The 16297-nt window shown below is 36.6% G+C and overlaps 1 protein-coding gene and 1 pseudogene across 1 annotated transcript; both read left to right on the top strand.

The window, feature by feature from the left end:
* LOC104702448 (vacuolar iron transporter homolog 2) lies at positions 1911 to 2727 on the top strand. The gene has a single exon (XM_010418301.2). It carries the CDS (start codon positions 2000 to 2002, stop codon positions 2588 to 2590), a length of 591 nt encoding a protein of 196 aa, XP_010416603.1. The 5' UTR covers positions 1911 to 1999; the 3' UTR covers positions 2591 to 2727.
* LOC104702449 lies at positions 8409 to 15816 on the top strand (annotated as a pseudogene).

The raw sequence follows: 16297 nt of genomic DNA on the forward strand, positions 1-16297 counted from the left end.
TTATAAAAATTCAAATCACATTATATGTTAAAAAAATCTAAAATTTTATTAATTTTATGTATTGAATAATAATTAAAATAACTAAATAAAAATGAAAAGAGAATTATATTTTAATCTAACATATTGATTTAAATTAGATAGATATATTTTAGGAAATTAATATTATCAAATAAGGAAATAATTGTGTTTGGTTGTAAGGATTGTAGAGAATTTAGTTGAAACTTGTTTGGCTATAAAGATAAAAGAGGATGACACAAAAATGTACTTCAAAAATAAAATGTTTAGATAGATCCATTTAAATGTGATATAACTTTTGGTCAAATCACTACTAAAATCTAAAATCATTGATAACCTTTTTGGGGTCAAACATTACTAAAAATTAAAATCAAATGAATATTGTGATTGATTAGCTAGCTACTCTCATCTTCCCTTCCTTTTCTCCTTTTTTGGTTCATTTCTTTGTCGAGGAAAAAAGTATAAACATAAATTAAAAGAAAACTAAAGTAAAATAGAAAAGAAAATTGTACAATGTTAACCAGGATTAGAAAAAAAACTGATTTGATAAAACGATACCACAATTTCGTGTGGTTAGAATATTATAAAAAAATATAATTTAGTAAAAAGGAAGAAAAAAAAACATCTCTATGTTGACATTTTTCAACTTATATGTTGAGATAGATACCATATATATATATATATATATATATATATATATCTCAACATGTAAAATATCAGCAAAATTTTACTTACGTCATGGTTTCATCTAAGTAAAATTACTTTAAATTACTTTTAAAAACATGAAAATAGTATCATGCATAGGTAGAATCAGTAAGCAATGGATCAAGTTGAAATAGATATGCTCAACAAAATTGGGTTAAAGGTTGCGTATAGTAAAGGATCAAGTTGAGATTTCCTTTTCCTTTTTATAAGTTCTGCTCTTCTTTTTCCCTAGAAGACATGCATGCCTTTGATTATGAAGAGGACAGAACAGCTTCTTATATGTAACTGCCTTTTTTGGCCTCACTAAGAAATTTTTATTCGAGTTATATAAAAATATCGAGAAACACACCAAAATGTGGTTTATACAACACCTCTTTTTGAGGCTACTCGTTATATTTTATCTGTAATTAAAAATGTTTTGTTCTTTTTCAATTTAATCCTCGAACCGATTTCTTATAGAAACAAAGTATAAAAATGCTATTTTCCCCTATTCTGAGCGTACCAATTTCGATTTCATATTGAAAATGACTATAGCTTTTATCTAATCATATTGCTTATTAAACATGCATGTATGGTATGGTACAATTTCCCGAGCTCTTATAGTCTTACTATAGGATAGTTTACGTAAATGGAACCCGAATAAATATGATCGTATGTTATATTCAGATTCTCACCTTTTACATATAACTGCATATTAAATCAGAAAAATCAAATTGTTTATGATATTTACGTATTATTTATCAACTGTTTTTATCCATTTTGGGTCTTTTATATAGGTAAAGACAATCATTTATGTTAACTTAAAAACAAAGCTATCGTCTATATATGCCGACAAGGCGACAAGTGTAAACAAAAGAAGTATAAGATGGTATCCATACATACCACTTAAGTTTGGGGGATTCATAATTAGTTCATAATCATTTTGTAATTATAAACTCGTTGAAATTGGCCAAACTTAAAATTAGAAAAATAAATCCAACTCTCGATTTATAACATCGAATATCGATTGTAAAATAGTATCTGAATGTAATTAACCTGGCCATAACTTAGTGCGATTTGCTATTTTTTCTTTTGTATTTAACAAATTAATAAACCAAAAATCAAACAAACAATAAGTGGTGATGATGCTCCACATATTGTCTCCACCAAACCAAAAAGTAAACCCCAAAATCTCCATAAATAGAACTCAGCCTAGGCGTGTGTACTCCACACTTACTCGATTCTCTACTCAACAAAACAAAACAAAACAAAAAAAACCACAAAGAGATATCATCAAAACATGGATCAATTAGGTCATAACACGAACATGGACATAGAGAAAGAATCAACAACCTTCGACTACTCAAAACGTTCTCAATGGCTACGCGCCGCCGTGCTCGGAGCTAACGACGGTCTTGTCTCCACCGCGTCTTTAATGATGGGAGTCGGCGCCGTGAAGCATGACGTCAAGGCCATGATTCTATCCGGATTTGCCGGAATGGTCGCCGGAGCTTGTAGTATGGCTATCGGAGAGTTTGTCTCCGTTTACTCTCAGTACGACATAGAGTTGGCTCAGATGGAGAGAGATAATGGAGGGATAGAGAAAGAGAAGCTTCCTAGTCCGATGCAAGCGGCGGCCGCGTCAGCACTTGCGTTTTCCGCTGGTGCGATCGTGCCGCTTTTGGCGGCTGCGTTTGTGAAGGAGTATAAAATGAGGATCATTGCGGTTGTGGTGGCGGTTACGGTGGCGCTTATGGTTTTCGGGTGGTTAGGAGCAGCACTTGGGAAGGCACCAGCGGTTAGGTCATCTGCTAGGGTTTTGTTTGGAGGTTGGTTAGCTATGGCGGTTACTTTCGGGTTGACTAAGCTTATTGGGTTGCATGGACTCTAAACTGTTGTTTGTGATAAAATCTTTGATATAAGATTTTAAAGGTAAGTGTTGTTAATCCTGTAACGGATTTTAGTTCGAAACTCGTGAATCTTACTTGTATGTTTTAAACAAATCTAAACTCTTCTACTTTAAAATGATCTTCATAGGTAATCAGATTATGAAAATTAAGTGGACATATGTTTCAATTTTATTAAAGATGTAATTTTGAAGATTTGGTGACGATATTGAGAAGCCTGTTTGTTTTACGGTGGATATCGTAAATATGTGTACGAATTACGATGACGGTTTGTTTATTTCACGGATCTATGATATATAGGATGTTTCTGTAAATTTTTGTTTTAAGACGTTTTACAACAAATGCAATTATGATTAGCAAGATTTAAAGGAATTTAAATTTGAATAACTATAATCAAAATTTGTGTTATCGTGAAGCAACCATTGCTCCATGCTCGATCATATCTTATGTCTCCCCTATTTTTATCGAAGACAAACGTTTCCGAGTTTGCTTGTCAATAATTTGAATTTGTCTCTGCTCTGATCTAACATCAAATCATTATCATTAATGTAGATTTATAAGCAAAATGCCTTACAAAAGAAACCAACTTTAATTGAACGTTTGTGCCTTTGTGGATACAAAAATGAGCTATAAAAGAAACCAATTTAGGCCCCTAATCATCATGGTGCATCTCCCACATGTGTATCCCAAAATCGTTATATGCGAGAGAGGGTGTTTCAACTCATTTGTGTTGGTTAGTTTGTATCTACTACCTATGTGTAAAGTGTGTAACAGCCCCTATGGAGAATGTTGTTAATCTCTCGATGGACTAAACGTCTAAACCTATAGATTATAGATAACTATCTATATATTTGCCGACCAAAAAATTGTCATTTGAAAAACGGGAAAATGATGTTTTGAAAGAGTAAAGGATCATATTACGTAAAGAGTAAAGCAATGGACCAGAGTTTCAATACATCACTGATAACATTGAACATAACATATCAGTGATCTCTACAACATCCATAAAGTGAAAAAGAGAGCTACTTTAAAACTGTTGTCGTATACTATAATAATCGTATGTACTACTAGTATTATTTCTCCGTTCATGCTTTCACATCTCCATAAAAGGAGGAGCAGCTTGCTTTTAGTTACACGAATCCCATATCATTATTACGAATATAAAGAATCTTCTCAACAAAAAAAAAACTTCTGATATGATTTAAAAAAATAATGTTATATAACTAAATGTGTATTTTGATAACCAAAGCTGAGTTTTAACGCCTTTGACTAGAAACCTTCATTTGGTATGTTCATAAAAACTTGGTTTTCACCTTCATTTGAGGTGATCACTTACTAAGTCTTCCTTATACTATAAAAAGTGTTTCTTGTGAAAATATATATTAGAAAATGATAGATGTGATTTTTCATTTTTGTAACCATTTTTCTAAAACCAAAATTCAAGTTTCAATACCACATAGAGAACATAATTAGATACATTTTTTTTTTATTGGATTACTTTTCCATAGTCAACAAAAATGGAAATAAGTCAAAAAGGCATATAAGGATGATGATGATATGTGTATATTTTTATCCCTGCAATTTTGCTAGCAGGAAGGTTCATGAACCAATTATTCAACATTTTTCAGGGAGAAGGAAAAAAAAAAAAAAAAAAAGCAAACACAAAACTGTTGTAAACTAGAGAAATCGAATGAGGTTTTCTCTTGTCTTATTTTTATTGATTCAATCGTTCATTACATATATATATATATAGGGATAGACAAACCCTTAGTACAAAACCGACTAGGAATAGGAAATAGGTAATGGGCCGTAAACACTAGGACGTACATGGACCGTGTATGGACCGGTTATGGAAATCCACCATCCATGTTTTACAACAAAAACACGTTTTTGTCTCTTTATATTCTCTCAAATCTTCTGTGAATGCTTCGGTTAGAAGCAGGAAGATGAATTTGTTTGTTTTGCATCGACGCAGACATGGCATAACATGACTCAAAATTAAGTCCTTGCTCCTTGAATTGGGTAATAATCTGGAATACCAATGAAAGAATATAATTTGAACAATATGTCCACCAACTTATAGCTCAACTCAAAACATACATAGGAACTCTAAACGTATAACATCATGTTAAATCTATTTATAACATCTTCACTTTGCTGTCTAATTTCCCTCACGATAGGAGCAACTTTGCATGTTTTCCATCCATATAGAATATCCACCTGGAAGTTTAAGATTTTATTTTTCATACGCAGATAACGAAAATCACATCATCCTAGCAGAATGGCCAATCAGTCTCACCCTATTTAATGCAATAATGAACTCTGTATTCCTCATCCTCAAAAGATCTAGAGACTCTATTGTCTGTGGCTCTAACCCATGTGTTGTGTCAACCACCAAAATGGCAAGGTCACACAAACTTGAACCTATTGACCGCAGATTCGTAAGGGACTCCTGGCCAGGTGAAGCAATAACCAATAGACCTGGAACTTTGAGTTTTGCATCAGCTTTCAGTTCCCTGGTCCTCTCTCAGATGTTTTCTGCAGGGAGATATGTTGAGTCCGGTGTTAGCTAGCTACATGAATGAATATACATACTTGGTCTAGTTTAGGATCCATTGTAGTCTGTTTGCTTATTGAGTTTATTCGTTTTGACATATTGATTTGGAAAAGCTAGTAATTCAGAATGTAATGTTCGTTTTGCAGGTGTGGTCCCTGCCAGTTCATGGTTCCAATACTCGATGAAGTGAGCTCAACCCTGAAAGACAAGATCCAGGTGGTGAAGATCGATACCGAAAAGTACCCGAGTATTGCCAATAAGTACAAGATTGAAGCACTTCCTACATTTATCTTATTCAAAGATGGAGAGCCTTGTGATCGCTTTGATCAGTTCTCTCGCTTTGTATGATAAGACAAACGTTTACTTTCCTTGTGACTTATAGGAGGGTGCTTTGACGGCCAAACAACTCATCCAACGAATCGAGGATTCTCTGCAAGTGAAGCCTTAGTTATGAATCAAGTGAACTCTTCTGATTGTTGGTATGTTTTCCACTGTTCCTGACCTAATTAGGGCTTAAGGATAGGGATGTTTTTCGGTTGATAACAAAGATAATTTGAGAAAAAAGATTGAAAGAAGATAATGTATGCCAGATTTGTAAAACCTTGGTTGTGAGTAATGATCTTTTATTCTCAAACTGATAATAGAGAAGCTATTTTTCAACATTCCTCTCCAATTACATAAATACTAAATTTCTCTTAGCAAAAGAAAGGATTAGCAGGAGTGTAAACCCGAATACTATGATTCAAGGGTTACAAAAGGATCTAAAATGATGTAAGAATGGGAGCTGAATTACCGGCTGTAGCAGTGGCTGAAGTACTACCTGACAAACTTCTTGATGTACAACCTGACGAACTTCCCGATAGACTGCCTGAAGTACTTTTTTGAGAGAACCATCTTGTACCAGTTCAGGAGAACTATCATATCCTTCAGATAAGTGGAAGAATCAAAAACAAACATAATTTGGAGCTGACCGCTGGAACTAGAAGTGATGCGGACATTCAACGAGCCGGAAGATCACATTGTTGGAGTAGGACCGTTGCACTCTTTTTCCCTTATCTAGGGTTTTTCCCAATGGGTTTACCTAGAAAGATTTTTAATGAGGCAACATCCTTCCACATATCTTCCTACACATATTCTATAAAGGATGATCATGGAAAGTCACCCTTGTTTCGAGCTAGTTCAAGACATGGTTCAGGGAACATTTCCACAAGTTAATTATCACTCAAAATAGATCTTTCCATAAATGGCTCAAACCAAAGCATCCCTTGGCGTCCTGGAGAGCTTCTATATCACTTGGAGACTTCACCCCACATCTTAGGATGCATCCCAGCTCACTTGATTAGGCGGATCAAGTTAAAGTGCAACTTTCCTTATTTGGATCTGTTTGTCTTTATGACACAACAACTTTTTCCTTATTCAATGTTGCGCCTTTGTGAGACTCTCAAGACCATCCAGAAGCTTCCTAGAATGTATCTAGACGTCCCAAGAAACCACAACTTCGGCCCAAAGTTATCAAGACTCAAGGTGCATCACAACTTTTCCAATTTGGCCGATATTCTCATTCAGTTTCCAAAGGTCATGATTTTCATTAATTGTTGTGATTTCTTTCTTTATTTTAGCATATAGAAGTTGTACTTGAGCCCCTTTATAAGCTCTATTACGTTTTACTTTTCAAGACACGTGTTTGAATAATAAGAAATTTCAGTTTGCTTCAATACTTTGTGTTTTGAATCAAATCATTGTTCTTGCGAGTTCTAGGTAGTTTGTGGAATCAAACAACTAGGTTTCGTGTAGAGTCTCTGATCCTTGTGAGGAATAACCCTTGGATCATATTCTCTAGCCCTCGGTTTTGTGGAATCAGCATCAAACCGGTTACTCTCCATTATATCGCTTCCGCCAAGCTTCTAAGTCTTTGAGTCTGAGAGCCTTGTCTTGGTGGATTTTGAGTCTTGTATCATAAAGTCTGTAGGCTTGTAGTTCATGGACAGAGGTAGTGGTGAGGAGGCAAGAGCATGGTCTTCACCATTGTTGTCAGAGTCATGGCCATCACAGTAACCTTGGAGCATGTCACCTTCTTACTAACCAAAGATTAAGAAAACTCTGAATAATAATAATACTTAACATTACAGAATCACTATATAATCTTAACCATATATAAAGCTCTGTTTCTTTTCTTTCATTCACTACTACATTTGTAAATTGTAACTTTTAAGTTTGCTTAATCAATATAAAACTATATAATTGATGTTATTAAAATTCTAAATTCTCACATGACAAAGCATACAACCTTTAAATTTTAAACCTCCCTTTCAACAATTTTTACAAAATCAATTTATAACGTGTTGATATTAAAGTGAAAACTGAAAAACTTAAAACGTTTTGATATATAAATTGATTTTGTAATAAACGATTAGATGTGGACGATGAAAATAAAACCTTTCGACTCACGCTTAGGCGCTTAGCATTAAATCTCTCTGCTAAATTAGTTATCAAACCATGAGTAAGTTTTATCGTGTAAAAAAACCCAATTTTTCTTCTTGCAATTCTGTTACAAAGTGGTAAAGTGAAGACATTCGACGAAAGAAGTTAAATCCATATTTTGACGATATGTCACCTACTAATTACAACGTTGGTAATAAACTCTGAGATATGTTTATGTTAATTACACGTCTTTGTTATAGTCTCAGAACGCACATTGCTCTAATAATGTATCATTTATCAAATATATGGGTAATTACAGTCCAAAATGAATATTTTTTTCTTGAAAACAAATTGTTGTGAATTGTAAATATATATAAGTTAGGTTTTACTCTTACTTTCCATATGATTTTAATATGACTTCATTTTTATTTTTTTTGAACAAAAAATATGACTTCATCAAGATTTTTACTTTTTAGTCAACTTGACATTGACCTTTTTCAAAAGTTAACAAACAGAAAAAAAAAAAAAATCTAATGTCTTGATGAGTCAAAATTTTATTTAACTACAGTACATTACAATATACCACTTCTAATTACCCTTATTATTTTACATATTTAGATTTCATTTTCAATAATGTATTAGTAGAAAATTCCATAATAAGTATTTTTTTTTTTACGTCACGTTGACGTGACAAAAACTTATTAGAGCGAGTAAATCAGCATTTGCTCAATCGTCACGCCAGCTGCAGCAACACATTAAAAAGCTTAACGCCATTTCTCTATCTAGTACATTAATTCCTCTCCGAGGTGAGCTAAAAAAGCTTCTTCGATTTCTCCTGTGGTTTCGTTTACTAAAAAGTCTAAAGGATTGCGCCGAACTATCTAGGGATAAAAAAAACCTAAAAAAACCTAAAAATTGTGTTTGTTCGATTGTTGTAGCTAGGAAAATGTTGACCTGGATTTGATTATTCTGAAGCCAACCCTAAAATTTATCAATGGGTCGGAAGAAGCCGAATGCTCGTGGTGGAGATGCTGAGCAAGAGCAGTACTCCTTCAGTACAGAGGAGCCTAAAGTTGATCATCAGGAAGCGAAAGTTGATGTTATCATTGGGAAGAAGAAGGGTAAGAAAGGTTATAACAAGGGTACGCAGCAGCAGCAGCAGCTGGACGACGATGATAAGTTTGAGCAGCAGAAGGGTGTTGGTGCTTGCTCTGTTAGTTTTGCCCTGCTTGATGATAACGAATCTAATGGTGGTAACAAAGATGATGCGGCAGTTATAAGTTGTTGTTTCACTGGAAAGAAGCAGGATGCGTCTAACAAAGGCGGTAATTCGTTCGCGGCTTCAGCTTTTGATGCTGAGGAAGAAGAAGTGTCTCCTCCTATCACCTTCTCTGGTAAGAAAAAGAAGTCCTCCAGATCTTCTTCTAAGAAGACCAGTAATTCATTTAGCGCTGCTTTGCTTGATGAGGAAGAAGAGACCGATGCTTCAATCTCGTTTTCAGCTGGTAAGAAGAAATCTTCTACAAAGAAGAAGAAGGGCAGCAGAAGTGTCTTCTTGGCCTCACTAGGTGATGACGAAACTAGTCAAGCTAAAACTCCTGATACGACTAAGAGTGTGGAGGTTGTAGAAACTCATGCAGAGAGTATGAAAAATAAGAATATTAGTAAGAGTATTGGAAGGACAGTACGGGAAGAGGAGGATGATTTGGACAAACTTCATCTTGCAGAAACCCCTGCTGCTGGAACTGGAAGACCTGAAGAAGAGATGATTTGGACCCCTTCTTCTTGCAGCCTACACCGGTAGAGATTGCTGTTGATGAGAAGAAAGGAGAAGAAGGGACTGTTGCCGCAAAGAAAAAGAAAAAAAAGAAGGAGAAAAAAAAGAAGGAGAAAAAAAAAAGCAGTTGCAGCAACCGAGGCTAAGGAGGAAAAACAAGAAGAATTAGCAACTGAGGCACTACATCCGAAGAAGAAGAAGAAGGAAGCAGAGAAGAAAGTTCCAAAACATGTCAGAGAGATGCAAGAGGCTCTTGCACGGCAGCAAGAAGCCGAAGAACGAAAAACAAGGAAGAAGAGCGTCTCAGGCAGGAAGAGCTTGAGGCCCAAGCTGAGGAGGCTAAGCGTAAGAGAAAGGAAAAGGAAAAAGAGAAACTGTTGAGGAAGAAGCAAGAGGGCAGGCTTCTAACGGCAAAGCAAAAGACCGAAGCTCTTAAGAGGGAGGCTTTTAGGAACCAGCTTCTGGCTGCTGCTCGAGGGGGCCTTCCTGTTGCAGACAATGATGATGAGGCTACTTCGTCAAAGCGTCCCATTTATGCCAACAAGAAAAAATCAGCTTGCCAGAATGGCAATGACACTTCTGTCCAGGTGCAAGATGAGGTATATACAACAGAACACCATGTAGCAGACACTGAAAAGGTTGGTTTAATAGAGTCAATAAGCTCAGATACAAAATCAGGACCTGCTCAGGAGAATGCGGTTGAGGAAGATGATGAATGGGATGCCAAAACCTGGGATAATGTTTATCTTAACATCCAAGGTGATTTTGATAATGAAGCGGAAGAAGCTCAGCCTGTGTTTAAGAAAAGATTCAAGGATGATTCAGGTTTGTATGAATGGGATGCCAAAAGCTGGGATATAATGTTGATCTTAACATCATATATAGTGTTCGTTCTTCTTCCTAGTATTTCCTCCAATGTTTGTTTTTAATCTAATTTTTTGAATTTGTACAAACCATGAAACTGAAAAACAAACAGCTAAACCAGCAGCTGCTGTAAAATCTGTGCATGAAGTGGAAGATGCTAAGCAGACAAAACGTGCTAAGAAGGGTAAAGGTTTAGCTTCGAGTGAAGTTATAGAAGAAGGTGGAGAAAATTTCCGTTTTATTATTTGTTGTATCATGGGTCATGTCGATGATGGTAAAACAAAGCTGTTGGATTGCATCAGAGGAACAAATGTACAGGAAGGCGAGGCTGGAGGTATTACTCAGCAGATTGGTGCAACTTATTTCCCTGCGGAAAACATCCGAGAGAGGACTATGGAACTAAGAGCTGATGCACAACTTAATGTGCCCGGTGTATTGGTTATCGATACACCTGTCCATGAGTCCTTCACGAATCTGCGGTCAAGAGGTTCAAGTTTTTGTGACATTGCCATTTTGGTGGTTGACATAACGGATGATGGGTTACAGCCGCAAACAATAGAATCTCTAAATCTCTTGAATACAGAGTTCATTGTTGCATTAAATAAGGTGAGACTGCTTGTCATTCTGTTTGGATGGGGTCCTTGTTCTCTGTTTTTAGAACAAAATGGGAGAAACTTATATAGATGGGAAATAAATTCTTAAACTTCCAGGTGGATATGATTTATGGATGGGAAAAATGCAAGAATGATCCTTTTGTGAAGGCAATTAGACAACAAACTAAAGATGTTGAAGATTTATTTAACATGAAGCTCGCTAAGGTAAGTCATACATCTATAGTTTCTTATGTATGATTTGAGCTATCGTTTTGGTTTACAAATCGTTTAAGTTATGTTGTTTCATTGGTGTTCCTAGATTAAAAACCAGTTCCAGGAGCAAGGACTCAACGCTGAGCTTTATTACAAGAACAAAGAAAAGGGAGAATATCCCAGTATTGTTCCCACTAGTGCTATTAGGTATGTATCTCTGCTTATTTGTTTCTAATGTACAGCGTAACAGATCTCTTGCTAAGATAGTTGGTTCTTGATATTTCAGCGGGGAAGGGATCCCAGATCTCTTGCTGTTGTTGGTTCAATGGGCTCAGAAAATAATGGTTGGGAGACTTACATATGTTGAAAAAGTGTAAGTCTCTCTCTTTTCTCTTTTAGGTAACACTTATTTTTGCTTTACTGAAGCATGGGGATTCTGATTCTTTCTTGCTGAACAGTGTACTGTCCTTGAGGTGAAAGTTATTGAGGGCCATGGTACAACGATCGATGTTGTGTTGGTAAACGGTGAACTCCAGGAAGGTGATCAAATCGTTGTTTGTGGGTTACAGGCAAGTAAAAATTTATGATCCAAACCCAAGCAAGAGTATTGCACTAGGTATACATAGAACTTAGAAAGGTGATATTATATCTTCTTCATAATTCAGGGACCTATTGTCACAACGATTAGAGCATTGCTGACTCCTCATCCAATGAAGGAGTTAAGGGTGAAGGGTACTTCTCTGCATAACAAAGAAATAAAGGCTGTACAGGGGATCAAGATTGTTAGTAATCAGAGAGCAAATACTGAACTGAGTTGTAGTATTAAAAGTGATCAGAAACAAATACAGACTTGACTAGTTTAAATAGAAAAACAGAGCAACAGACTCCTCAAACTTATCACGACTAACTAGCTTCCTACATACAAGGAAGACTTATTCAAAGACTAATCAACTACTAATCAAATGTATAAGACTCGGACTTTAACAAACATGACCAATTTATTCTTCAATTCCTCCCCTAAACTGGAATCACTTTGTTTCCAGTTTACTCTTCTTTCCTACTCCCAGATTCTTCCTTAGATTCTCGAACACCTCCAACGTCATTAGTTTTTCATCACGTCCGATAGCTGATCATGTGTAGAATAATACTCCAAACCAATCACTCCTTCATTCACAAGTTCGTGTAGAAAATGATACCTTACACAAATGTGTTTACTCCTTCCATGGAGAAACGGATTCTTGGACAATTTGATCGATGAACTGTTATCACACCTAAGAACTGTTCCATTTCCTTGTACAAACCCAACTTCTTCAAGAACATTTCTTAACCACACTGCTTGGCAAGTCCCATTTGCCGCAGCTACAAACTCTGCTTCGGTAGTTGATAACGAGAGGATGGGCTGCTTCTTTGATGCCCATGACACAGCACGTTCACCAAACATGAATGTATAACCCGAAGTGTTTCTTCTATCATCCTCATCACCCGCAAAATCACTGCTCACATATCCCACTAACTTATCTTCTCCACCACACCTGTATTGTACTCCAAAACCAATCGTACCTTGAACATATCTCAGAATTCTTTTTGCAGCTAACATATGTTGCTCTTTTGGACTCTCCATGTACCTACTCACCAGATTCACTGAATAAATAAGATCAGGCCAAGTGACGGTCAAGAACCTGAGTCTCCCCACCAATTGCTTGAATAGTGTTGAGTCCACCTCTGTACCCGCTCCTTCTTTAGTCAACTTATTCCCTGGGATTGTTGGATTTTTAACGGGATTGCAACCTTCCATTCCAAATTTCTTCAAAGTATCCATTGCATACTTCTTTTGACATATGAAGATTCCTTCTTCATCTTGAATCACCTCCACACCTAGAAAGTATTTCATTTTTCCGAGATCTGTTATTGAAAACTCCTTCTCCATAGAACCTTTGAACCCCTCAAACATAGCATCGGAGTTGCTCGTGTAAATGAGATCATCCACGTAGAGACTTGCGATCATGACGTTTTGTCCCTCTGTTTTCACAAACATCTTGTTTGTGGACATAGTAGAATGCATAATAAATCTATTTTTCTGCTTCTGCCAAATCTCACACATATTATTCTCAACCCCTTTTGTTGCAGTTGTCCAACACTAAGCAGATTATTCTTCAATCCCGGTACAAAATAAACTGAAGAAATCATCTGTGTTATGCCATTGATATCCAATCGCAAACTGCCTTTCCCTTCTACTAGCATCCTTCTATCATCTCCGAGCTTCACATGTTGACGAAACGTGTCGTCAAATTCGATGAACCATTCTTTAGTACCGCACATGTTATTGCTGCAACCAGAATCCAAATACCAAACGTGTTCATCTTCAGCTTTAGGGAGAGCAGTTTGAGCCATCAATAACACATCTTCTTCTAGTTCTGCATAATTCACCGTCCTTTCCCATCTTGGACACTCGTTTATAAAATGACCCATCTTGTGACACTTAAAACACTCAACATCAGCTTTGTTAAAACTGGTGCAACTTCTGCCTCGTCCTCCTCTTCCACCATATGATCCTCCTCTTCTTGGGACATAACCTCCTCGACCTCTTCCTCCTTCCATTTTCAGAACATGTTCCTCTCCAGCTTGCTTACTCATGTTTTGCTCATGCACAAGCAAAGAACTTTGAAGTTCATCCACCGAGAGACACTTGATATCCTTCGATTCCTCTATAGCACACACCACATATGTGAACTTCTCCACCAAAGTTCGAAGTATCTTCTCAACTACTTTGGCATCCGGCATATCCTCACCCAGATTCCTCATGTCATTGGCCACCACCATGACTCTTGAAAAATACATCGTGATTGTTTCTCCATCATTCATCTCCAGCACTTCAAAGTTTCTACGCAAACGCTGCAACTGCGAACTTTGAACTCTCATGTTACCTTGGTACTTTGTCCGCATTGATTCCCAAATGTCCTTCGAACTATCCTTCTTTGCTATCGTCTTCAATATCGTTTTGTTGATCGACGCAAAGAGGTAGTTTTTCACCTTTAGATCCTTGAGCTTCAGTTCCGCGAGCTCTGTCCTTTGTGCACCAGTCAAAATCACGCTCCTCTCCGGCTGTGAGACACCCGTCTCAATAAGATCCCACCATTCCTTCGACCGCAACAAATTCTCCATGAGCATAGCCTGATGCTCATAATCACCATCAAATTTTGGAATACTCAACAATGCATCTCTATCACCCATTTTCACTTTTCTCTCTTTCTCACTCAAACTCACAAAGAACTTTAGTAACCGCTCTGATACCACTTGTTAGTAATCAGAGAGCAAATACTGAACTGAGTTGTACTATTAAAAGTGATCAGAAACAAATACAGACTTGACTAGTTCAAATAGAAAAACAGAGCAACAGACTCGTCAAACTTATCACGACTAACTAGCTTCCTACATACAAGGAAGACTTATTCAAAGACTAATCAACTACTAATCAAATGCATAAGACTCGGACTTTAACAAACATGACCAATTTATTCTTCAAAGATTACTGCCCATGGCTTTGATCACGCAATTGCTGGTACTTACCTACATGTGGTTGGACCTGATGATGACATCGATGCAATTAAGGAGTTGGCTATGGAAGATATGGAGTCAGTTCTGAGCAGGGTTGACAAAAGTGGTGAAGGAGTTTATGTACAAGCGTCTACATTAGGGTCATTAGAAGCATTGCTTGAATTCTTGAAGTCACCAGCTGAAAAGATACCAGTCAGTGGAATTGGAGTAGGGCATGTGCATAAGAAGGACATTATGAAGGCTGGAGGGATGCTCGAGAAGAAAAAGGAATATGCTTCAATTTTGGCTTTTGATGTGAAAGTGACTACAGAGGCTCGTGAACATGCTGGCAAAAGGGGAGTTAAAATCTTCTGTGCTGATACCATCTATCGTTTATCCAATCAATTTAAGGAGTACATTGAGAATATAAAAGAGGAGAAAAGGAAGGAATCGGCCGATGAAGTAGTCTTCCCATGTGTTCTTACGATTTTACATAACTGTGTGTTCAATAAGAAAGACCCAATAGTGCTTGGAGTTAAGGTCTATGACGGTATACTTAAGGTATCCTATTCTTACTCTTGCTAAATTATCTCGGTAACTCTTGCTCACATGTTGACACAACTCCTAGGATTCTCACTCGTTTTAACATTCGTTTTGGTTTCTTGCGTCCCCAGCAGAGAGTTCATAGATATTGGACGCATTGCCTCTATTGAGAACAACCACAAGCCTGTTGACTATGCAGAGAAAGGCGATGAGGTGGCGATTAAGGTAATGAAGGGATCATTATTCCCTTCAACAAGTTTTGTTGTTTACACACACACACACACAGAGAGAGAGAGAGAGAGAGAGAGAGAGAGAGAAAAGAGTAAAATGGTTACTGAGGTTTCTTCAACTTGATGCATTCACCTTGTAATCGAGATACTTTTCTCTGGTGGTATAACACAGATTGTTGCTTCAAATCGTGAAGAACAGAAGTCGTTTGGAAGGCACTTTGACGAGGAAGATGAGCTTGTGAGTCACATTTTGAGGAGATCTATCGACATACTCAAAACTAGCTACAAGGTAAGTGGAGGATATATATATGAGTTGTTTCCCCTTCTGTGTTTATTTCTTTGAATCATTGTCGTTTATTCTGACCAAAAACAAATGTTGGAAATAATTAAAACCCAAAACAAACAATTGCAGAAGGAAATGTCGAAAGAGAAATAGGAGCTCCTTAAGAAACCGAAGAGATTCTTTAAGCTTCCCTGAACATTCCAAATGTCTACACTGGAGGCTGGAGCTTCACATGCCTCTTGTTATGTCGTGTCTGCTGCAGAACAAAGCTATTCGTCTTCCTTATTTATATTTTGTTAATTGTGTTAGGCTGAAATTTGTATCCCTCATAATTAATTTAACCAATATTAAGAAAGCTCTGAATAATAGTTAATACTGAAATTATATAATCTTATTGAAAATTCTAAATTCTCACATAAAGCATAAAATCTTCAATGAAATTACCAAGAAATAATATAAACGAGTACTAGTGATGAAAATTTTGAATAATGATGTCAAAGAAGATCTAACGTGTCATGACTCATGTGGCTACGAAGAACTAAAACACATAGGAGGAAATAAAAACACGTCATTTCCATGCTTTACATCCATATGCTAATTGGCCAACATTTTTAGTAAGCTTAACTCACTTTCCCAGAAGGTCACAACTTAATTAGCTGCACCGTTAAGCCAGCTA

Source organism: Camelina sativa, chromosome 7 (genome assembly GCF_000633955.1).
Source record: "Camelina sativa cultivar DH55 chromosome 7, Cs, whole genome shotgun sequence".
In the NCBI taxonomy this organism is placed as follows: domain Eukaryota; kingdom Viridiplantae; phylum Streptophyta; class Magnoliopsida; order Brassicales; family Brassicaceae; genus Camelina; species Camelina sativa.